General features: G+C 32.8%; 1 protein-coding gene across 2 annotated transcripts in view; it reads left to right on the forward strand.

Moving 5' to 3' along the window:
- The window catches only part of LOC124357361, a 33958-nt gene that overhangs the window by 1974 nt on the left and 5821 nt on the right, over positions 1-26163 (forward strand). The window contains exons 2-5 of one of the 2 annotated variants that reach the window (XM_046809084.1): positions 7314-7508; positions 9717-9842; positions 12060-12373; positions 12792-12968. In XM_046809084.1, coding sequence (XP_046665040.1) covers positions 7314-7508; positions 9717-9842; positions 12060-12373; positions 12792-12968 — 812 coding nt within the window. The remainder of the gene's footprint in view (positions 1-7313; positions 7509-9716; positions 9843-12059; positions 12374-12791; positions 12969-26163) is intronic. The other variant, XM_046809086.1, reaches the window with a different exon arrangement.

Consider the following 26163-nt stretch of genomic DNA (forward strand, 5'->3'; position numbering starts at 1 on the left):
CCGTTCCTATTGCAGTTGACAAGGAAGTATTTATAAATGACCTTCACTCAGCATCAGGGTAACGGGAGCGCCCTTTGTCTAACTCCAATCGCCTGCTCGTCATTTCTGCGTCTTCTATAAAGCCATAACCAAACATATCCGTGTCATGTATTAGATACTGCTTTCTCAGTTGTCATGAGTGCGCGTCAACTATGTATCTCGTTATTATTCTTCATCGTCCGGTAGTATTGCGATTATTTTGAAATATTTATCTTGGTTTATAGTAAAATTGAAATTTAGTTTGGAGTAAACAGTTTTGCAAATAGATTTTTTTTAATTGTTATCAATAATTACGCTAATTTTTAGTAACATGCCCTGTTTTATACATTTTTTGCTTTTACCTTTTATAATTTAGCTATAGTAAAAATTAGCTTTAAACTTAAAGAAACAAAATGTTTTACTTGTTTTGGCGTTATAGGAAACTTAAACCCTTTGCACTCGTAAGGCCATGGCCAATGGCCACCATTCACTCTGAGAGCACTCGTATATTATTCAGTTTACGTTTGGCCATTGTCAGTGGCCGCGCTGCCATCTTGAGCCATTCGGTGGGCAATGTCGTCTGCCAGTTTTCACTAGTCGGGGATTAGTTTGCACCATTGTATATGAAATTGGAGGGATGGGCATTTAAAGTTTAAAAAACAAATATGAGCTTAAGATTGAGCAATTTTACAAACTTATGGTTTATTTATTGGTAAATATTGTTTAACAACAAATACAAATAAAATGAATTTTTTACACTTGAAACAAATGTGTATTAACCCATTGCGGATCAACGACGTGAGGGTGCGGCGGAGCGAGGCGTGGACCAAAAGCAAATAAACAATGGAAAAAAAAGAAATAAACGTGACCCTCACGCGATGAAAAAAAAGAGAAAAGACAGGAAATGAAAGAAAGAAGAGACAAAGCAAAAGACACAATCAAAGAGAAAATGACAGAAGAAGAAAGAGAACACACCTACAAGGGAAATAAGACGACAAGTTTGGAAAAAACGAGAAACACACAGCATACTCATTTGTTTTGAACGCTTATCACTCGCCCCGTTATAAAGGGCCTCGGATTTCCAGCTCCCCCCCATATTTATACTCAGTTTTCCTGGACTGGCTTCCTATCCGCCACTTATCTCTGGTACTCCGTCCACAAACAACACTCCCCTCGTTATCGGTCAATAACTTTATTATTTGCGACAAAATTGTTTGTTCTGTCTGAGGCGTACAGTCGTGGCGTTCGATTTTCCTTTGCCTCGTGCGCGTTTGTACGTAAATAAAATGGGTGGACGATTTACGATCATCTGAATTAGATATAGACTATTATTAGAAAGTGGAAGTGACGAAAGTGATATCGATAGTGTATTGAGGATGGAGACGGTTCTATCACGCGCTATTTGTCCACGTTTTCATAATTACGCGGATACTAATGTTGACAGTGAACGAGCTGGTGCTAGTGACCATTGATTCAGATGTTCAGACTATTTCAGACATTGTTCTTGACAAAACAGTCCATCATCCGCACATCCACACAAACACCCTAAAACCCTAAAATTCCACCGGATGTGGAAACTCTATTTCAACATCATTTCAATATAAATAAAAACGCTCAAAGTAGTGCTTTCCGAGGATATTTATGAATATACTTGGAATATACTTCTAGTATAATATACTTGTCTAAATGATCTGTATAATGTTTATATAACATAAATAACAACATAAACAAACAAAACATGTATAATTAGCGAGCGCGCTAAGCAGGCAGGTAGGCGTGCAAACACTGGGGTGCTGAGTTGTAATACGGATTAATTCGTACTCTAAGGCCCGCGCGCGCGCCGTTTTCCACGATCCGCAATGGGTTTTAAAATGAAACAAAATAATAGATAAATGTTCAGTTTTTTTTACATTTTTATCTTTTTTACACTGTGATACAGTTCAAACACAATCGCCAATGCACAAACCAGGCTCTTTAGTGCAGGTTTTTACTGTAATATTTTGTTCTTTTTTCTACTGCCTAGCCAGCACTCCTGTCACTACACACTGCACAATCCTTTGACTTATTATTATTTTTTACCTCCTAGGGGGTAAAGAATATGCAGTTTCCCATTTAGTCTTTCCTCTTCGTCTAAGTCTGAAGGCCTACCTCGTTTCCTCGAATTCTTGATGTTTCCTACCTAAAATCTTTAATAAGTTGTTTTCTAAACTTTCTTTGTCTGCAATTTTCCCTGCCCTTACATTCAAATTGTACAACAAAATAAGCATTTACAATTGACGTCTTGAGAAGCCAGAAAAAGACTTTTCTTCACCATTTTAATGGCTTCCTTGCAAATCCATAAGATGATATATATTGATCACTTATGTCAATACCTCCCATTGACAGGTTGTATTTACATACCTCAAGCGGTTTTGTTACTTCTTTCGGTAACACCTCCTTTTGTCACACGCCTTACTGTTTTTGTGCTGTTGTTGTATAGTGTAGACAACATCGTAACATCGTTTGTATCCTTCCAAAGTAAGAGGTGATACTTATCATATTTCCTGAATGATTTTATTTCTCCTTTCTTTAATTTTATTTTGGGAACTTCTCTTGTATTTTTAATCTTCTTTCCTGTTCGTTTTCTTGCTTTCCTAACTTGCTCGGGCAAACCCAGTCGATTCCTCATTATTGTCCCTGTTACATGCACTTTCATGTCATGTAGTACAGCTGCTAAATCTAAATTGGTATAGTACCTATCACAAAAAACGTGTAGTCCCTCAATATTTTCATATGAGTCCTTAAGCTTATTTACAGGATGCAAGACTACCCTACTTGTTACCCCTAGGTCTTGCCGTTCCATCCTGTCTGTTGTTACTTTCCCAAAGTACGGTTCTAAGGCGCAAATGTATCCAGATTTGGATTCTGAAAGCATGAAGATTTTAATTCCCCACTTAATGGGTTTGTCTTTGTTATACACCTTGAATTGAATTTTTCCCTTAAATCCCACCGTACTTTCATCTACGCTGACTTTTTTACTTGGTAGGTAGTACTCCCTATACTTTCTATAAAGGTACATCACAACATTTCGAACCTTTCCTGAACGTGTCATAGTTCCTGATACGGGACCAGTTGGTGGGTGGGAGACATGTAAATTCCACAAAATCTGCTGAAATCTTTCCTTAGAAAATACATCTTAAAAAAAAGGTTGGTAGTCAATCCAGTCACTCGAAAAATAATCAGATATTTCTGGCTTTGGGTTCATGGCCATATTAATTAATACTCCCAAAAAAGCTTTAATTTCCTCGAGGGTCACATCAACCCATGACCACCACATCGACCTTTTCCTCAAAGAGGTTACCTTTTGAATTTTTTCCCTCGCATAACGATTAGTCTCTTTTATAATTTCAATAAGCAATTCATCTGTAAAAAACAGTTGAAAGTAATCAATTGGTTAATTTATGCATTGCCCAACTGTTGGTTTAAATCCGCTTTCGTTTAACCAAGTAAATTTTGTAAAAGGTAAATCACCTGCTGTCCATGCTTTCCAACCTTCATCATCTTCTGCATCGTCCTCTTGCTCTTCAACAGCGTCGTCCTCCTCTTCTGGTTGGAATAATTCTACATTCTCGTTTTCACTGTTTACGTCCTCACGTTCAACAAAATCGAGTTCGGAATTTACTAATTCGTTGAATTTTTCACCAATGTTTGATTCAACGTCACTGTCATGTACTGAATCATATTCGTCACCAGAAACATTTCCTTCAAGCGTGTCTCTGATGTCATCTGAACCGAACAACACATCCTTATCTATACTAATTACTAACAGCTCATGAACTGATAACTAAACTAAAAACTAATGAAGTAATAAATTTAATGTAGACGTTAAATCAAAACACTGCTACTATGGTGACTGTTCACAGAACAACAACAAATGCTCTGAAATAGGTAAGGTTATAAAGTGGAATAAAACAGTGGACAAAAGGCGAGAATCTGACAGTGACATAGTCCATAGAGTATCCAAACAGAACGTGTTAGTTTGCAAAGTTTATTTTCATTGCATAATGAAAAAATAACAAATATATATTATCATGATATGACACATGGCCATTGGCAATGGCCGTGCGAGTGTTCGTGGAATTTGACATCATTGGCTATTGACAATGGCCATACGACTGGAGAGGGCATTTAGTACGAAAATAATTCCAAGCGGACGGGAAAATCGCTGTGGCCACTGGCAATGGCCACGCGAGCCCAGCGGACATTTCTTAAAATCCTTCACAAGTGCAAAGGGTTAATGGATTTATTAGTGTCTTGCGAAGGGATAACACTCAAATGATCAATAATATCGAATTACGATTAGAACAATTTAAATGTTATCAGACATGTTTATTGTCTTAGGCTAAATACTCGTAATTGTAAGTACTACACTGCTCAGTAATTATATACTTTAGCCACTTCACACTATTTGTCAAAATTTCAACTAAAATAAAAGTTTAGGGGAGTAGTGCAATATATATTAAAGGGAGGAAAGCCTAAATAATGGCCAGGAGCATTTCTGATCGGTAATTTCCTGATCACGTCCCAGATTGTCCAACTTCTTCGACATCATATCACGTTGTTCGATCTAGGAAGTGATTTGAGGTCAGGAAAATACTGATGAGTAATGCCCCTGGCCATCAGTGCGGGGTTCGGTGGCGTCTTCTCCGCATTTCTGGTGAAATAAGGAAAATATCCCTAGAGATAGAACCAAATTCAAGCTCAGATCACATGAGCACTTGTAAAGATTATAGTTAACTTTGGTACTACTAGTAACATATTTACGATAACTTAATCTAAACCTACTTAGTAACATTCCATAGTGTAATATTTCCATTCATAGCCTCATTGCTTCCATGAAATGGCCTTGGTTGTTTCTGGTTACTGGGTAACCTAAAACCAGAAAATCCCTAAGAGAACACCTAATCATGCAGCCCAGCTGTTAATGAAGTAACAGTATCCCGGTAATAAGTTACCACTAAATTTCCTGTTACGACACTAATACTGCGCATCTGTAATGATGGCATGTACAATGGTTATGTATGTGTTTTATTTGTCAGACATGTTTATCCTTCAAAATAGTAAAAAGTAAGTAAATATTATACTGTTTCGTTTGTTATATTTTATAAATATACTTAGCCTAGATTGTTTTTTATTCACCATAACATTATTATTTTTTTATACTGGAATTTGAAATACGTATAACATAATTTGGTTTTTAAAGTAGTTACATTGATGATTCTGTACTCATGAATATCGAATCATTGATATTATCGATCATTTGAGTGTTGGACAGTTCTTACTGAGGGCCATGAAACAGACTATATTACTTATTGTGAAAATTACACATCATTGTGACAAGGATGCTACTCTGTCCCTTTCTTTTGTTTGTCATTAGACTATATAAGTAGAAGTGCAGGGTGATGGCCAAGCCTTTACTGATGGCCAGGAGTATTTCTGATCAGTACTTTCCCCATTTTTAGATCACGTACCAGATGATCAATGTTATCTGATGTTGGTAAAGTTGGATGATCTGGGACATGATTCTAAGGAAAGTACCGGTCAGAAATACCCCTGGCCATCAGTGCAGGGAATCAGTGGCGTCTCTGAAGCCACTCCACACTTTTGCGAAAGAAAAGAAACATCACACTAAATAGAACTCAAAATTCAAACTCAGATCACGTGAGTGCACGTAAAGGTTAATTTTAACTTTGGTACTACACTATTACCATGTTTATTATAACCTAATTTAAACCTATTTGTATTGTATAATAACAAGTAGTAGATAGAGACAGAGTGGCTTCTTTCTTGCCGACATTGCTTTCTTTTTTAGGCAGATAACAGAACCGATCTTCATAATGGCATGTAGTTTTCACAGTAAGTCAAATAAAGTATGTTCTTTCTAAGAAAGTATTTTCTTAGATTCCAGAAAGAAAAACTTTTAAATAAAGTAGCCTCCGGATAATACCAAAGTATCGTATTCTCAGATCATGAGTAAGTTGGTAGAATAAACTAAAAACAAACCATTTTCTGTTTTGAAAAACACAACAGTATTAGATTGGTAATTCTTGGGTTATATAAACTTAAAATACATAAATTGCAAAAGTAGGCCTAGTGTTTTTATTTATATTACAGATGATTTAACTTCAATGATGAAATGAACAAAATAAAAGGTAATTATGAAGTTAACGGTCGAAGTGGTAAAATATCAGTTATGTGATATGATTGTGTTGCTATCACTATCTGAAACTACCAGTAAAGATTTCAAAGAGTGGAAATGATATTAACAATGAATAGAACATTAAAAGTGTAACTACTTTTGTCGATCGCAGTAATATTTCCTTATTTTACATCTGCACTAGGTGTCACTGTGAGTCAATCTCATATTAATTGCTGTCAACCTCAACAAATACCTTCGACCATTACTGCGAGCTAGGAAATTTACGCAACTTGACAAAGCAAACTTACTTCGTACTATCTTCCATAAAAAGTAGTTCTACTTTAAATGTTCTAAATCTTCGTTATTTCTCATTTTCATCCTTAAACCCTATGTTGTTTTGTTCAGAAGGACGATTGCAATAGGTTAATTACGTGAATTTGTTATCATTGGCGATAAAAAGAAAATTGAAAATAATGCAAAATTACTTAACAAACTTTCTAAATTTACATATAAGTAATGTAAAAAACAAACATTAGTTAAATAAGTGAGTGCACATTTCAAACCCAAATCATTGGTTAAAATTGAGTAAACTGAACCTACACTGATTCTTAATTCCTCTTTGATTTCTTCTACAGTTAACTGGTTATCTTCCATTTCTCATTCACACACTTTTTCAATGTTTTTATAACTTAGACGCCTTCTGGGTTTTTCACACCTCTCATCACTTTAAACAATTTCATAACTATCTTTAAAATGTTGAAATTATTCATGAACTTGAGTACAAGTCATCACCTAAAGCATGTTTAATAAATGTTCAGAAACCATACTTTTCACAAAACTGGATACAAATATGCTGATTGATTTTTCTGATAAATCAAAGTGTGATAATGACCTCGATAAGCGTGGAAATAAACAGAGATTGTCACAGAACTAATCAACGCAGGTTCACCAAACCTTTAAGTAAATTAGGTAGAGTGTTCAACTCTGCCAAGTTTCTAAATCCTGTAATGCTTATCAGCAGATATGTATGATACTAATATAGATACTTTTTTGAATGGATCTCGTATAGTACCCTATATAAACTTTACTTCTTTAAAATGTGTTCTCTTTGTTCTAGAAGTGTTGATAATAGAACAGAGATAGCAGCTGATGGAAAAGTTGCACCAACCATTATCATTCCCAGAAAGGGGGATGTTCCAAAGGAGGTTTCTGTTGCTTTGAGTCGTATACCAATAAAAACTGACAGCAAGAAACCTTTAGGTTCCAATGAAAATCCTATACAACTTGTCCAGCAGGGAAGCACTTTTCACAGGTAATGAACTCTGAAACAAAAAGTATGTATACTCAAATTTAAACCACTGTAGTTATAAAAGAAACTAATTGTTAGATTTTTAATGACCCAATTACCAATGGAAAACTTGTTTCATTCTCTTAATTTCAATAAATTGGAGGTTTTCAAACAAACAAGTGTAATCTAAAATATAAATTTTATAATCACCAGAGATACATGAAACATGAAGCCATATGGGGAGAAAAGAAACAATATCGTATATCTTTAACTGGTAACCCTCAGTTACACCTAACAGAATTCTTCCTTTCACAGACGAGATTGTATGATGTGCGCACAATGAAATCTTGCTACGATTGTCTCTGTGAACTTTTGGAATCCAGGGGGTCCTTTGGTCTATTTTGCACTGATGAGTTTTAATAAGCGTGATTTTAAACGTTTTCAGGGTTTTTTTCAACTAGAACTTTACCATTTTTCTATTCACCAATCGAAGAATTTGTCGTTTTGGTGATTCAGGAGAATTTTTAATAGTGTCGTAAGAAATATGTAATATTTAAATATAAAGATGACTAGTTTAGGAATAATGTCTGGGATATATCGACTAGCTAAGGGAGACTGACATGTTGATATATCTAGTGGCATGCCACCTAGTAGCTTTCTATATATCAGGTGGCATGTAGAAAGGACATATATTTTCCTTTCATACCTGAATAATGTTTGTCAAATCTATTCAGGGGCTTATCCAATCATGTTTGTGACTATCCACTACTCTGCCATTGGACTGAAAAATGATGTTCCGGAACGTTGCTACAATTTAATGCAAATTAGTCTGTAATGTTAGCAATACATGTACCTCTGAAAGGGTTAATGTAACGTTTTTATACAAATCTCTTAATCTGTATTAGGATTTGGGTGAACGTTAGCATATATTTTTACATTGATCTTATGAGTAAATAAAGGCAATGTGGAAATAGCAGAATAAATAACTTTGTATATTCTTTTTTTATTTTATTTTTATTTCAACGGCATCACCATTTCAACAAGTAAGTTTCAATTTTATCTACATGCTTAACAAGTGCCCAAAGAAATTAATTAGTAGACTAAAACAAAAGCAATAGAATATGCAACCAACCAAACAAAACAATAGATACATAATATGAAACAAATAGATATGAATTGTAAGATGCATAACAAGAAAGTATAAATAGATAACAAGTAATGTGTAACAATAAATAGGTAAATATATAACAAAGAAAGGTGCTTAGCAAGAACGATGCATAACAAGAAATGAACTATGACGTGGGTAATAGTTTTGACAAATAAGTTAACTGTGATATAATAAAATATAAGACTCAACAAGAAATAATGACACCAAGATGAATGCATAACAAGAGATAAACTATGAAGTATCAATTTAACTAATATAAAGGGAGATTTAACATGTGACAGACCTATTAACTCATTTAGCCTACCTATTCAACATATTCAATCTCAGTTTATGGTGACTTGGTGTGTAAACTTTTTAAATTTAAACGCTGCTATGAAACCCAATTTAAAATGAACAAAAATGTGAATGTATCATGTAGTAAGATTATCTGAGGAAGGATGTCTGTGGAAATTTATCTGTAGACTTGAAATTGTACATGAAACTTCATTTCTACACAAACAAGAATGAATTATATGTTGGTGATGTCCAATCATGGAATTTGGCTGAGTGTTGTTGAAGCATATGACTCAAATTTAAGCAGACATAATGTCTGTTTTTTTCGGGGGGATGTACACAGTTTTTTCCGTACGATTGTCTGTCCTTCTATCTGTTGATTAAAAAATGAGCTGTAGACTAGAAATGTTGCAATGAATCTCAGTGAAGTCTGCAACACTTCATGTGGCATACCTCTACCTTATAAATGTAATAGAAATAAATACATAACTTTGTTTCAAAGTTTCAAAGAGGTGAAATCAATCACGGTCCTGTCCTATAATATGATTGATTGGTACGGTAAATCATAATACAAATTATTATATAAAAACTGTTTAATAGTTTACTCAAAATGTTGCCTTAATTCATCTTAGAGTAATAATTAGGGAAATAAATAACTTTATAATACTGCTAATTACCAATTTTCATTTCAACATCATCAAATCTGTTGTCATTGAATTAATTGAAAATCATTTTATTGAGGATGATGTCTCTATAACAGAACCAAAGATTAAATGTTTTTATTTTTTTAGTATGCAAGCTTTGACTGAAGATCATATTTCAAAGATCAAACCAATTCTGCAAGAAAATTTTGACTCTAGAGTCCCAAGCAAAAATGTTGTGTATGATCCAACTAGCAACACAAGAATAATTTACAGGTGAGTCTTTGTTTATACGTAATTTTCTTTTTCCCCATGTAATTGAATATGTTGTCCTTAATTTCAGTTTATAACTCTGTAAAAGTAATAATGACTAAAATTCTGTAAAATAATTTAAAATGCTATAGAAAAAAGTAAGAATTCAGTAGTGGTTACTCTGCGTGGTACACAGTGTAAATCTGGGGTGGTTGTGTAACAACATTTTTGGCCAACTTATTAAGGAGACCCACCCAAAAATGAAACTTTTTTCATTGGTTTCATAATTTTAAAGAAATCAGAAATGTAGACATTAAGAAATTACCTGGCCTGCCTTGAATGTCAGAAGAAAATTTAGAGAGTTATAGACAGTCATATTTATGCAGCCCTAAGAAGTTTATCGCTTAACACAGTTTGGAATTATGTATAATAAAAATTACTTTCTAAATGTGACTCATATTTTGCCAATGACTACATGCATACATGATTCAATCATGGTACAAAATTAAGTCAACAGACTGACCTCAACATGTTGAATTTGATAGGTTAATGCTATTGTTAATGTAACATAATGTGTTAAGGTTTTTTTCACGTGATTAAGAGGATAGATTCTAATCCTCAAAATGTAGTGTTCTAATTTTAAACATTAAGAAAGGCAAATGTCCAAGAACTCTTATTCTATCAAATCATTCGTTGTAACAATGATAATCTCAAGGAGCTAGTTATTTCAATAAATTTATTTTTAGTGATGAGGAAACTTTCCACATTAATAGTTGTGTGAACTATCACAACAGCAAATATGGGCCTCTCGGAAACCCAATGAATATCTTGAGTACGTCCGTGATTTGACCAAGGTAAATGTATTCTGTGCTCTCATGCAAAATCGTATACTTGACCCTTTCATTTTTCTTAAATTATTCGTAGCAATGTATTCAAAATATTAGTAAATACTGCCACAACTATTTTCTTTCAAAAACAAAAGTAATTTCAGTTGTATAGATTAGAAGTTATTAAATATTCAAATTGAACAATTTATACATTACAACGGTTCATTAATTTATTCTAACAGTTTTAAAAGCATCTATATTGTTGATTTTTTTAAATAAAACTGGGAGTATAGTTTAGTCTTTATTATTATTGATGTTAGAGATTAATTTTTAAAAAAAGGTACTGTACAATTCTCTGTACTGTACAAATGCTACTATACTGTATACTATTTGTACTATACTGTACAAATACTGACAACTTGTGTGTTTATTTATACTAAAATGTTATCTAAGTACTGTACAGTAATTGCTTAAATGCACTAAATGTTAAATTGAAGTATTGCTTATTTCAAATACTTGAAAAATGAAATTATTTTCAAGTTTGCAGAAAGTATTTATAGTAATCAACTAATTTATTGTAGGCTATCTAATTTACTAACGTCCTGTATTTATTTCAGTGATAAGTATTTTAAGAAATGCTAGTTTTGTAGTATTATTGTGTGAAACATTCAAGTAAAAGAGTTTTTATGATTTTCAAAACAGTGTTGATATTTTGGAAATCAAGCTATTATGTATATGTGTTATTTGGGCTAGATATGAACTTGTTATACATACTAATAGATTGTATAACTAAAGTCAACATATCTTCCTATATTTAAAAGCCGGCTTCACTGGCAATCACTTTTATCTCAGCCCCATAATAAAAATGTTATGTCCTCACTTTTGACCGTAAAGGTATAATTAACATACATCCAAACTATTTTTAGTACTTTCAATATTTGTATTGTTCATTCAAGATAATATTTTTGTAAACTTTATGTACTTCTTCTTTAAATATTCAAAAAGTATAAACTTATATGAAAAACTACACAAATTGTATATTTTTAAACTTTACTTAGTTATAAAATGTGCTAGAAAACCATTGCAATTTGTGCAGAATATTTTATCCAGATTTGGGCAAAGAATCCTGAAACTTGTTTTGTAGTATTTTAATGAGTATGAGTAGTATTTACATACACAAACTTACAACATGATTGCACCTTTACTAAAGAGAGGCTATTAGTATGTTGATACATCTATTTTTATCAGTGTCCCCTAATTTTCTATAACATATCTTAAATTTTGATTAGAAAGTGACCTTGGTAAGTTCTTAGAAAGTTCTCGTACCTTTTCTATTACACGTATATACAATTTTTATTTTTATCTCAGATTTGTGAAACTTAAAAAAAGTTTTATGCATTTTGGTATTTTGTAGGATTATAAGCCCTGCGGAGGTATCACTGCGCAAACAGGATGAGTTCCCCAGGCGGAGGGGTAGACCTAAGAAGATACGGACAGCTGAGAGTCAACCAGAGGAGTGTGGAGAAGGTGTCCCTCCACCTAAAAAAGCTTTTCCTAGAACAAGGTCAGGGAGATTATCCCGACCACCAAAACACATGGTTCGAGACTACAAACACATCCGTCGAGCAGAACTAGATGACTCTGACGGAGCCTACTCTGATTATCAAAGTGACCACGAGGAAGAACTAGCCCCCTCTCTTGACACCGCACCTGTGGATTTATTACCTGGTGGGTCAGATGATGTTCATTGACTGACAAAAGCCAATTGGATAGAATTGATTAGATTGTCATGTGAAATAAAATAACAGATTTTTTAATTCAATTAATTATAATGCCTCTTAAATAAAAAAATAAATATTGTTCTATCAAGAAGTTACTGGATTGCTATTATATTCTTTATTTGTCTCACCAGAAGAGTTTAAACTTGGCTGTTCTCATGTTCAGTAACTTTATTAAATTTATTGACTGTCACTGAAATTATTTAAAAATGTTTTGAGGAGGATAGAAAAATGGTTCATATATATATATATATACTAATTAAGTGGTAATTAAAAATATATATTTTTTAAATTACAACTTAATCAGTAGCATATTAATAATTTTAAATAGTGTGCTTGGCATTTTATTAATAAATAATTTTTTACAGGATTGGTTGCAAAGAGGAAGAATCACAAACGCAATATCTCTGCAGATAATCTATGTCCAACATGTGGAAAAATTTATTTGGGCTATGTACGGATGAAGAGACACTTTGACAAGTACCCTGATCATGGTAGCATTGAATATCTCAACTCAGTACGCAACTCTCAGCCTGATTCTGAAGGTTGGTTGTAAATTAATGTTTTTGTTATATACTGTATATTTACCTTCCCTCTAATGTTTACTAGCTTTATAACAAAATATTTATAGTATCATTAGGAATACTTTTAGTGAAATTGTTTAAAATTTAAAAAAGTGATCATGGTTCAAAAGGATGGTCCCAAATCCTTTTGAATAAATACAAATTTTCTTTAGTAACTAAATTACCTGGGACGGAGCGTGCATTGTACTAGAAAAGAAGAGCAAAAAATTATTATTCTTCTTAAAATGTGGTGGAAAATTGATAAAATGAAAGGTACGATTATTAAGATTTAGTTGAATTTAATTGAATATGTATGTAGCCAAAGGTTTAAAATCAAAACTGAATTTAATAAGTACAAGTAAAAACAAAAATAGAAACAAAAAAGTATCACAAAGGGAAAGGATTTCTTGCATAAATAAATTATTTTCACCAATAATTTTACAAGATCAACTAATTAAATTCAAACTATAACATGTTTCAAGAAGATCATAACCAAATATGTCTTTAATCATCTGATGAATATTAATTTACATATGATTACGTGCAACATAAGTAGTCAATCAACACCACAATTCAGTATTTCTTGTACTGTAGTAAGAATTTTTAGCATGGGCATTAAATAGCACTAATAAGAGCACACAATGTTGAAAGATCTATTCGTGTTTGATAGCACCCATGAGCCCTTATATTTTATTTTTACACACATTAGCAATAATCTCAGGACATATATTTGCAGCTTCGTTTATTACATAATCATGCATAATAGAGAGGTGCTGAATGAGGGCACCTCATTGTATTTCCTGACGATAGCATCTCCACATGGCTCAGCATAATATCTTGGTGAACAGTGAAAGTAGAAAAAAGAATAATTTACCAGTATTTTTCTAGTGGTTTCTGATCCATGTTTTGTTACTGTATTCAATATGATACCAATTATCAATTCACGATCATGGTAGTGCCTTTTTTAGAAAAGTGCACTAAATCAAACTTTGTCAAAAAATTTATTTTATAATGCTTGAAATGTGAGTTGCTGATGAGTGAACTGGGCACAGGTGTGATATAAAGAACAAAATGAAATGAGATATGAGTTCAATATCAGAATTGTGGGTTTTGGGCTTTTAGGCAGAAAAACAAAATATTTAATTTTAAAAATGGAAAGAAGTCTAATAATAATTAAATTTGGAATGTTAAATAAAAAACTAATATTAGTAAAGGAATAAAGATACTGATGATGTGGGAGAGCTGCTCATAGTCAAACGATGATTGATCAAACGAGATATGGAGTGGGATGATTGAAGGATCAGTTGGAATCCACTGAGATGGTGTGAAGGTTTGGTTGATTATAATTTGTACTTTAATTAAATATCAGTTTTTGAAATATGGGCGGCACAAATAGGTAATGAATAGAATAGAATAGTATATTGACCACAAAATATTTCAAGCAAATACTTGGACAGGTCAGTTAAAAAAGTCATATTCATTCCATTAGCTCAATAAAAACTCATTTACAACATGCATTATGTAGCAAATTAATTGTGTAGTTTTGATTTAAAAGAATAGTCACTTAATGTTTTCATTTTAATTGGCAACTTTATTCATTAACCTATATGCAATATAAAGAGGGGTTTTTCACTTTTGCTTAGTCTATGTTGAAGTAAATTTATAAAATGGCTACTTCATGTATTGTGGCTACTATGTAAGAGTGGGTTTCATTTCTAAGCACAATACTGTTTTCATTATTTCTAAGGTATAGCAAACATTGCAGTATATAAAGACAAGACAGGGTGAGAATTTTAAGACATTTAAAAGTATCCCTACAGTGGAAAAGCCTTCCTGCTCTAGCATTAACACAGATATCCTGCATTATAAATACCTCTTTGGCCATACAACAAGACCATATAATACATGCTTGGAATGTTGTGTGGATGCCATCCTGGTTCAATTCACCACAAAGGTATTTTATAGCATAAAATGCTTCGGTTGAGTGTACTTGAAGACCAATTATATGCAGATGCCAACAGATGCCAAAAGTTTTGATAGGCCTAAAGAAAACTTTGCTATTCACTGTGTAAATGCAAAACTACATAAATGTATGTCAACATCTAATATCAGAGGTTTTATAGATTTGTCAACCATTCAGCCTAACTACTATACAAATCATGGCTTTCATTTTAATAGAAGAGGTAAAGCTTTACTAGCCTAGTTGATAAGACAAAATGTGAACAAAGATCATTGCAGTGCTCAGAGTAACACAAACACACAAGACAATTCAACCACACATAGAATCTCTAATATCCAGAACAACAGCAACTCCATGAGCAATAAAAACACATGTAGTCACTTGTCAACACAACCTTCATTAATGTCACCACTGTCACCTTTTTTAGAAAATCAATTGCAGAAGAGCCCAGTAAAATAGAGCAGAGAAAAATAATATCAAAGGTTCAATTTTACAAAAATAGCAATACAACAAATACAAATAACATTACCAATTTTCATGAGAACATACAGCACCTGCCCTCATCAACTGAAAGTTTCCACAATTTTGCTCAAGATAGTAGGCATACTAAAGCAAGGAGCTGTCAATCATTATCTAAGTTTTCTATTTTTCATCAAAATGTTCAACATTTGTCATCCCACTTAAATATGTTAAATATAAATTTAGAGGAAATACAACCAGATATCTTAGCACTAACTGAACATAAATTGACAGCAGCAGAATTGGTTGGGTTACACATTCCTCAGTACAACATTTGCTCGTCTTTTGTGAGATCTCATTCATCTGGAGGTGGAGTGCTAATATTGGCTAAAGAGCATATACATTTCAGATGTATTAAATTACCAGCAGTTGAAGCTCTCTTAAGAGAAAAAGAATTTGAGTGCTGCCTGTCTGAAATAACTATAGATCAATTTTCTTTTGTATTGGCAGTTTTATTTACATCACCCCAACACTGTCTAGTAGATACATTTTTAACCCTTTTAATGCGAGACATTTTTTCAGTGACCATGTGAAAAATGCCAGCCTGTTTTCAAAAAGTACATGCGAAGAATGCCAGGCCCTTTTTCCAACATTTGACAACTATTTTTTAAAAATTTATAACTTTTTTATTTATTTATTGAAGGAAATTATCCATTGAGGTGTTGTTTTTTATGTAATAATGTGGAGTGTTAAAGAAAATGAGTATTAAAATTTTAAGAAATTTATATAATTTATATTTGTAAAAAACAAAAAATAAAAAAAACTTAAAAAAATGAGTTTGATCATATAAAAGTACCTTTATTATTAGCCTTAACTAAAAAGTAGTTACTGGCAATTGTACTATATTTAACTGTTAACACACAAACACCAAATTTGAAGAACTTGCCTTGAAAAATAGAGAAGTTACAGCATTTTATCGAAAACCTTGTAAACTCCACATTTTACAGTAAAATTCAATAAGACATATTTTGGTCAGTTTCATTCAAAATCACTTTATTTACACATGTTGTTTAGCCCAATGTATAAAATTGTTTGTTGAAATAATAAAGAAAGTAGGTTACATAAAATTAAAATTAATGATTTACAATATAGGGTACATAATTTAAAATTTTTTAACACTTGTGTTTGCCGAAGCACAAAGTATAAATCCCCCTCATGGTCAAATCTATATACAATAATCACAAAACTAATAATAATATAAGCAAACTGAAATAAACAAAAGAAAAGCACGAATAATTCCCATTAAAACATAACCTACCAACAACGTATTACCACAGCAACCAAAGACGCTCACTGAATGATTGGATGTAAATGAGGTTGATATCAGCTGATATACGTCATCACATGTTGAGCATAGAGTAAAAAAGATTTTACTGTATCAATAGTAGTAGTGTCTAGATACAGTATGCAAAGTTTAGTGGCATTTGGTCAATAATTAAAACTACAATATAACAAAAACCGGACGAGCGTCCCCAGCGCATGTCAGAATTTTTTGTAAAACCTAGTGACGTGCGCTCGTGGCACACGTCAGCATTTCTCGAATAAACAGTGACGAGCGCTTACAGCGCACGTCGGCATTAAAAGGGTTAAATAACTTAGATATATTATGTAATATACTATGTCATAAATTCAAAAATGTGATTTTGGCTGGAAATATAAACATAAATGTATTAAAAAAGATATAATTTACACTAAATTTAGTAATATATTAAAAGTGTATAATATGATATATTTGGTGGACTTTCCAACTAGAGTTACAGCTGATTCTCAGACAGCCATAGGTAACTTTATTACGAATATAGATTGTACAAAATTAAATATATCAGGTATCATAACTCAAATATCCGATCATGATGGTCAACTTCTAGAATTTTTAGAATTAAATTGTGTTGATTCAAGTAAAATGAATATAAAAAAACTATGCAAAAGATTTACTTTGAATAACACTGGAACATTTTTGCGAGATATAGCAAAGGAGACATGGATAGAAGTTTATCAATCACCGGTAGATATGAAATATCAACTATTTCATAGTATTTTTAGTTATATTTTCGAAATACATTTTCCTAAAATTAGTCAAACTGTTAAAAAAACATTTCTTAGGACAAAAATGGATTACAGATGATGTACAAATTAAAAAGAATGAATTAGTTGAACTTGAGAAAAAATTTAGAATTTCCAAAAACACAAATTTGAAAGTAGTCATAAAAGAAAAGAAAAAGGTACTGAAAGAGTGCATGAATAGAAGAAATAAACAAAAATACTTTGATGGTAAAATTCTATACTCTGACAACAAACCAAAAACAACTTGGAAAATAATTAAATATGAGGTAAATAAACAATCCAATGTAAATCATAATAAAAGTATTATTGCAAATGGAAAATTAATAACTAATCCTGTTACTGTAGGAAACACTTTTAATGATTTTTTTGTGACAGCCGTTGACTTGCTAGTATTACCTAACATACCTCAGCTCAACTCCATTTATACCAATAGTGAGCATCTGACCTGTGCTCGGCCATGTTTCAGATTTCAACCGGTGTCTGAGTATCAGTTAAAAACAATTGTTTTGTCATTTAAAACTAAGTTTTCTGTGGGGCACGACGATATACCAATTTATATTGTGAAAAAATCTGTTAACTTTATTTTAAAACCTCTTGTCCATGTAATCAATTCTTTAATTTCAGGAATATTTCCTGATATTTTAAAAGTTGCAAAAGTGATTCCTCTCTTTAAAAAAGGTAATGTGACTGATCCAGCATGCTATAGGCCAGTGTTATTGCTCCCAATTTTTTCTAAAATATTCGAAAAAGTGGTTTATGATCAGCTTTTAAAACACCTAGAGTCTAATGAACTGTTGGACAAACAACAACATGGCTTTCGTCGTGGAAAATCAACAATAACGGCCAGTATAGAATTTATCCAGTCCATTATTGACTCAGTTGATAAAAGAGAAAAAGTAATTGGGATATTTTTAGATCTTACCAGAGCATTTGATAGTGTCAGTCATGTAAAGTTAATAAGGAAATTAAACAGCTTCGGTATATATGGAAAGGAGCAAACATGGTTTGATTCCTATTTAACAAATAGAAAACAATATGTAGAAATAGAAGAAACAATTTTTCACCTTAAAAATCATTATGTGAGGGCTCATAGATCACAGCTGCAGCCACTACGGCATGGTGTGCCCCAGGGGTCTACCCTGGGACCTCTATTGTTTTTATGTTATATAGGAGGTTTGCCAGGGGTGATGGAGGGGTTGGATGGTGCCGTGTGTCTGTATGCTGATGATTCAAATGTTTTGTTTTCTGGTCAGAAGCTTGAGAATATTGAAATTTCATCATATATTGGTCTAAGTAGGATTAAGGATTTTTTTGACAAAAATAATCTTTTATTAAATTCAGATAAATCTAATTATATTTCTTTTTCTACAAAGCAATCCAGATCAAATTTAAACTGTGACATTTTTCTAGACAATGGCAGACTCAAACAAGTAGACCACACAAAGTTTTTAGGACTTATAATGGATAAAAATTTAGCTTGGGATAAACATGTAGATCATGTTACTAAGAAGATGTCTACTGGTCTATATGCATTGCGACAAATGGCAAAAATTAGTAATTTACATACACTGAAATTAATATATTTCTCTTTGATCCATTCACATTTAGCTTACGGAATAAGCATTTATGGAGCAACAACAATAAGTAATTTAGATAGGCTTTTGGTCCTACAAAAAAAATCTTTGAGAATCATGAAAAATTTAAGATATACAGATTCTGTTAAACATATTTTTTCTGAACTTGGAATTCTGGACAGTATATGGTTTACACATATTTGAATCAATAATTTATGTAAAACAATTTTTTGATCCGACTCTAAAAACCAATAAACATACATATAATACTCGTTTTAATAGACATGTCGATCAACACAATCTCGAATTTTACAAAAAGAAAACATATTACAGAGGTGTTAGATATTTACATAATTTACCAACAAAATTTATAATGGAAACAGATCTGTTAAAATTTAAAAAAGTAGTCAAAGATTATTTAAGTAATTTGTGTCTATATTCTTTTGAGGAACATTTCAATTTCAATACAAAAACCAATTAATTCATTTAAAGAAGAATTGAAGATAAATTGTTAAGATGTTACGATTTTATTTTTTTACTTATATTTTAAAATTAATATTAGTATTTAGTTTCATTGTAGTGACACTATTCTTTGTACCTTCTCCATATTACAGAATAAAGTAGTTTGACTATTGACTAGTGTTGAGTTGAGAGTTAAGCCTAAGAATTTTGGATTTTTCATTAGTTGTTTTGGTTTTTATTTCAAGCCAAACTTGTAAGTGTTTTGTTAATATTTAGTACCAATTCATTTGCAATCAACCAATTTTGAATAAGTTTTTTATTTAGTTTTAGTTTTGTCAATGCTAGACTGATGATGGGTTGCCTATTAATGATTGTAGTGTTTTTGGCATAGAAAACAGCATCCACAAGTACATACTTACTCAAATCATTTATCATGACGATAAAAAGGTCAAGTACTGATCCCTCTGGGGCACTACAATTTACATATAGGCTGCTTGATTCTTTATTGTTATTTACTAAATATTGTTTGGGATTCTTCAGGTAACTTTGGAAAATTTTTAAGTCAGGTCCTGTAATTTGTATAGTGCTGAAGTTTATTTAATAAAAGCTCATTAGACATACAGTTAAAGGCCTTGCTAAGGTTTCAAGTGACACCAATAAGTTCCTTTTCCTCAAAGCAGCCTAGAATATGTTCAATCAATTTTATTAAGTCATTGGTTGTAGAAAGACCTGTTCTAAAACCAAATGGTGAACTACAGATCCATTTGTTAGACTCCATGTTGTGAATGGCTATTTGCCTATTATAATTTCCATTGCCTTAGGTAAAACAGGAACAATTGAAATAGCCCTAAAGTTATTAAGTTGATATTTTTTAAACAGGAATCACCAAGTTGTAACTTTTAAAATATTTGGAAATTTACTTTGAGACATACAATTATTAATTAAAACAGCAAGAGGAGTGATGTATGGTAAATGGTATCTTCAACTAGCCTGTTTGACAAATCAAAATGATCTTTGTTTGACTTATTGGACAACTCTTGACCACACTTACATTATATGTCAGCTTCTGAAACAACAATAAAACTAAAACAAGTTGTGTTCTCAGGGAGGTTCTTACGAGCTAAAAAATCTAGAGCACACATTTTGACTGGTCAGAGTTTATATAATTTCTTTTGTAACTTTTACAAAATAGTTATTGAATTCACCAGAATAAAATACATTGTCGTTTAACCTAAACATTTTACTTGAACCCTTAGACTTATTTACAATTTTCAACAATGATTTCATTTGGTTTTTTTGAACTCTTTATTTTAGACACATTTGCCATCTTTTTTGCTCTCTTGTTTTGTACTTATAACCTACTTTTAGTCTATTAACTAATTCCAAAGAAAGAACTGTTTTGTGGTTCATTCTTGTAATGTGTACAGAAAGTCAAGCCTGTTCATATCTCTCTAAGTTCAGTAGTGTACCACTGTGCCCCCCCCCCCTCCTGAAGGCCTATTAGGCTTCTTTATGTTTGGGTTTATACTAGTTTGTTTAGAAAAACTAATGTCAAAATTATATTTACATAAATTTCAAAGTTTTCATCAATACTTTCAGAAAAGAAAACTTCAGACCAGTTTCCCTATTTAAAAGATATTTTAAAATATTTACTATTTTATCATAATATTAGACACACTTTTATATACGTTGCAAACATTTCTATCAAAGTTTAAAACTAACTCTACATTATTTCTTACAAAAAAAAAATGCCTAAATGATCGCTAACATGTACATTTTTTAAGCTAACTTTAACTAAATCAAAACATATTCATCGTCATTACCCTTTGGAATTATTGTCAGCATTATTTGGTTGAATAAAAAGAGTTTGTATATTTTGTGGCACATTTAACAATTTTAGAGTAGGACACCATATTAGTTAAAATGTCAACATTTGTCTTGGTGTGACTATTGTACTTACCAATGCTAACCAAGTATTTTCAGCTTGCACTAAATTTGTTCACGGAGCTTACACTGATTCTTCGCTAAATAAATATTCTGATTAGTTAGAATTTGTATGTGGAAATTACAGTCACAAGAATTATTGCTATTACTGTCTTCTTTTTTATTGGATGTATTAGCATGGGAAACACTTTGCATTTTCACATTGTTCTGACTCCGGTTTACATTTGTTACACACAAACTTTGATTTATCGCTTTTTGAAAACGAATAACCTTTTATTTCTTTACAAGCACAAATAAAATGAAACATCTCGTACAATTTCCCTCACACATATCTCCTCCAGGATTGTTTGTAACTCTTTTTGGGCTTTAGACAATAACCAGCAAACTACAGGGTTTGTCCGGAAAGTAATAGGACTGAGTCAATTAAGAAAAATGTATTGAGCAAATCGTTATAATTCTTTAAAAAATTTAAAAATAGGTTCCTTCTGCGTCTATGCAGAGCTTCCAGCGCGATTTCCAAGCATTGAAGGCGACACAGAAGGCATTCTCCGGAATAGCCTTGAGAGCCGCGGTGCATGCTGCTTGGATCCCCTGTGTCGTCTCAAAATGCTTGCCTTTCATTAGCCTTTTCAGATGAGGAAACAAAAAAAAGTCCGAGGAGCCACATCTGGGCTTTAGGGCGGCTGTGGAAGAGTTGGGATGCCGGCCTTGGTCAGGTAGCTGTTCACAAGAAAGGTGGTGTGAGCCGCAATTTCTGGTCGTCAGTGAGCACTTTTGGGACCATCTTTGCACACATCTTGCGCATGTTCAAATGCTCCGTCACAATTTCATGAACCACAGATTTCGGTAAATTTAACATCTGGGCAATTAAACGAATACTTAGTCGACGGTCTTAGTTCAAAACTTTGCGCACATGAGTCACATTGTCGGTGTTTGTCGAAGACGAAGGTCTTCCAGCAAGGTCTTCATCAGCAACCTCTTCCCGGCCCTCCAAAAAGACCTGGTGCCATCGAAACACACCACTTCTTGCTAAAGCACCATCTAGGTAAGCCTGCTTAGTTATATCAAATGTCTCTGTCGCAGATTTACCGAGTTTCACACTGAATGTGATCGCGTACCTCTGCTCTAACGAACACTGCATTTTCGGCTTCTACCACCCACAGAAACACGTCACGCGAAAATGCCTTTCCTGACTCTTCAGGTGCTCGGAGACAACTGACCAGCCGCTTGTTCGTTAGCTAGAAACGCCCTCTACCGAATCCAGTCGGTGCGCGCACGCTCCGAAGTATAGTCTCGGCAAAAGAAAATCAGTCCTATTACTTTCCGGACAAACCCTGTATAAAACAATTCGTTGATTTAGTAAAGTTATTTGACCTTGTTTTGTCGTCCGGTATGAGATGAGGCAGACAACCGAGCTGTGAGACACAGGACAGTGATTTATGATAGCTTGTCTTCACAGGCTAATGATGAAAGTGCTAAGGATAGGATACTAAGGGATACCACAAAATTAACCCTTTGAGTGCCACATACGATTTTACCGGACGACAAAAGTTGGCCGAAAAGTGCCAACGTCCGATTTTGCCAACGTCCGATTTTACCGGACGTTCAGGAAAAAGTCACTAAAAATTGTGACTTTTAATATTTTAAAATAATATCATATTGAAATGTTTGTGAAGAATCGTTATAGTACACGAAAATAAATTGTTATAGTACACTTCTGATCAAACTTTAAATTATGAAACTCACATATAAACATTTTTGGTTGCCATAGCTACCAGAAACAATGTGACAATAGTTTCTTAAAAGTTATATAACTTACTCATTATTGAAGATAATAATATACATTTTCAAGATTTACAGACAATTGCATACACTTTCCAGTGATATGGACTAAGAAAAGGATATGAATTTTTTTGGTCATAATAATTTGGTTGAAAAATGAAATTAAAAAATATTTTTGAATTTTTTTTTATGTAAGTCCATTTTTAGTCTGGTCAATTTAGACATTGACCCTTGCAAAAATTCCCAGAAAGCTGAAAATTTGTATAGATGTTAGGGACAGCATTGTTATGAAATTGTGAAAAGTCCCCATCGATCCCATGTCTGCAAAGTTTTATATTCAAGGTCAAATTTCACAGCTAAACGGTTAGTTTTATGAAAAAATATTTCAAAAAAAATTGTAGATCATGCAATTATCTACAGAAATGCTCCTTATGCTTTTTTCATAACACTAACCATTTTTGAGAAAAAACCATTACAAAATTTTCTTAAGCTGTATTGTCTATAATATGGACACGTTTCCACACCACCTATGAGGTAGTGTACCTAGCGCGATTTTTTTAATGTCGTTTCCCCAGTAGGCATATTCCACAGTCTATTTCAGTAAAATTTAATGAATTTTTGTTTATTCTTCTTCTTTTCAGTCGTTGCACTCTTGTTAGTGTGGTCGTTGTCGATCAAGTACAGCTCGAGTGACAAGTCCGTTATACTTGGTTGTAAACATATTTTATTCATGATTATTGTCACTAATTATTTCCTCTTCTTCCCCTCCATCTTCTTCTCTCTCTCTATTTACTTCTTCTTCCTCATAATCTTGGGTAGACGTAAATTGTACTAACAGCGATACATCAGTTGTTTCGTCGTTCATGTAAAAACCTTCTTCTGTTGAAGATTCAACATTTGAACACAATTGGCCTTGACAAGTGGTGCACGCCAGTGAACAAAATAATTCTACTTTTTTGCAGCCGCATCTTAAGTTACACCCCTTTTTGCAGTTGCAAAAAACAGAATTAAGGAGGTTTTCTGGTGCAGGTTAAAGAAGTGTGTGGGTTGGTTCCAATGCATTATTGACATCCTTCCAACCCCCATTGTTCTGGGTCTAGTTGATTACCAAGGCACACCTAAACCTAGTAATATACAGAAAAAAACTATTGGTGAGCGGAAGCTGCGATTGGAGGAAGGCAAGCTAATTGCACACGTTTTTTATTACGTGTTTGTTTTGCAAAAGATAAGTAACGTAATTTGTCTATCAAAGTAATTTTGTTGAGCTCCACATACAGACAGAAGAAAACGAATTTCTGGTGAAAAGTTGATATCTTGGAAAGCTTGTGCACAAGTAATAAAAAAATTGTTGTTTTACCCCTTCGAAACATTGCTGATGTTTTATCACAGCCAGTCATAGCATGTAAAAACTGTATATGATTGAACCGATTGATTATCTTCCTGAATAATTGCTGCCGCAGTTGATAGGGCCTTAGTTGATCTTCTTTGCCTTTAGGTTTTTTCAATCTAAGCTTGATTGATAATATCATGATAAAAAACAAGAAACGTACAATGTTAATTGTCCTAGTTTCTGAGTAATAATTACTCTATTACAATAATTTAACTTCAATCGTAATTTAATTTTTCTGTTATCAACACTTACGTTTTTACAAATATTTTCTAATTCTTCTAGCGTAAACTGGCAGTCATCACTACTTTCAATATATGAAAATATTTTACCCCATGGCGAGATACAGTGTTTCATCTTGAGGACGGCCGACTTAGCCTCCAGTGGTCGTCTTTAAAAATTATACAAAGCAATCATTATGGTACTTAGCTTCAGCAGTAACTAAATCGTGTTCAAACTCGATGCGAGCAACAATAGTTTTTGCTGTGCCAACATAACAAGATTGAGCTGATTTCATAACTGAGTCTTTAAATGAAAGAGTTCTAATGTTACAAATTTTACGATGAGAGATCTGTGCTTGTTTCTTTTTGTATTCCTCACTCAACTCGTCGCCGCAAAATAAACAACAATTTTTAAAAGAAAAATATGACTCATTTACATGTGCTTTAGTACGAGGAGGACTTTTTGAGAGGTGCTAGCCGATTGCTCTTCATGTTGCCGGTTTGCTGCTGCAATTGTACTCTTTCTATTGTATTGTTTGCGACACTGCACATGATTTGTCGCTGAATTTACATTCTTCAAGTAATCAGTAAATTGATTCCCCCTTGAATACTCACGTTAATTAACGTCTTCATGCCACGATCAACAATAACACATTCACTTGAAGATAAAAGTTTAGTGCAAATAAAACACTCTTGCGACATATTTGAGTGAATACAGCACAAACTTTAACAGAGAATATTTGAAATAACTACGTGTTTTCACTACGAAAGAATTTTTAAGACTATGCTAACGGTGATTTAGGTGCGACCTCAAGAAAAGCAGGTGGATGGAACGGTCACTCGAACATTGGAATGACAGGAAGATGTTGTTCAAAGGGCACATGGTCCCTTAAAATTAGGGACTCCGTTTTTTTAATATCATATTCTCAGAATTATTGGTCAATATGAATGTATTAGTCACTTAGACTTATAGTTTTACTTATATTACACGCCTAATGATATCATAGGCAGCTTAGTCGTGCTTATTATGGACAATACAGCGTAAGAAAGTTTGTAATTGTTTTTTCTCAAAAATGGTTAGTGTTATGATAAAAAGCATAAGGAGCATTTTTGTAGAAAATTGCATGATCTACAATTTTGTTTGAAATATTGTTTCATAAAACTAACAGTTTCGCTAAAAAATTCAAAAAACCTAATTTTGTGAAATTTGACCTTGAATAAAAATTTTTGTAGACATGGGATCGATGGGGACTTTTCACAATTT

The sequence above is a fragment of the Homalodisca vitripennis genome, chromosome 3 (genome assembly GCF_021130785.1).
Source record: "Homalodisca vitripennis isolate AUS2020 chromosome 3, UT_GWSS_2.1, whole genome shotgun sequence".
Taxonomy (NCBI): Eukaryota; Metazoa; Arthropoda; class Insecta; order Hemiptera; family Cicadellidae; genus Homalodisca; species Homalodisca vitripennis.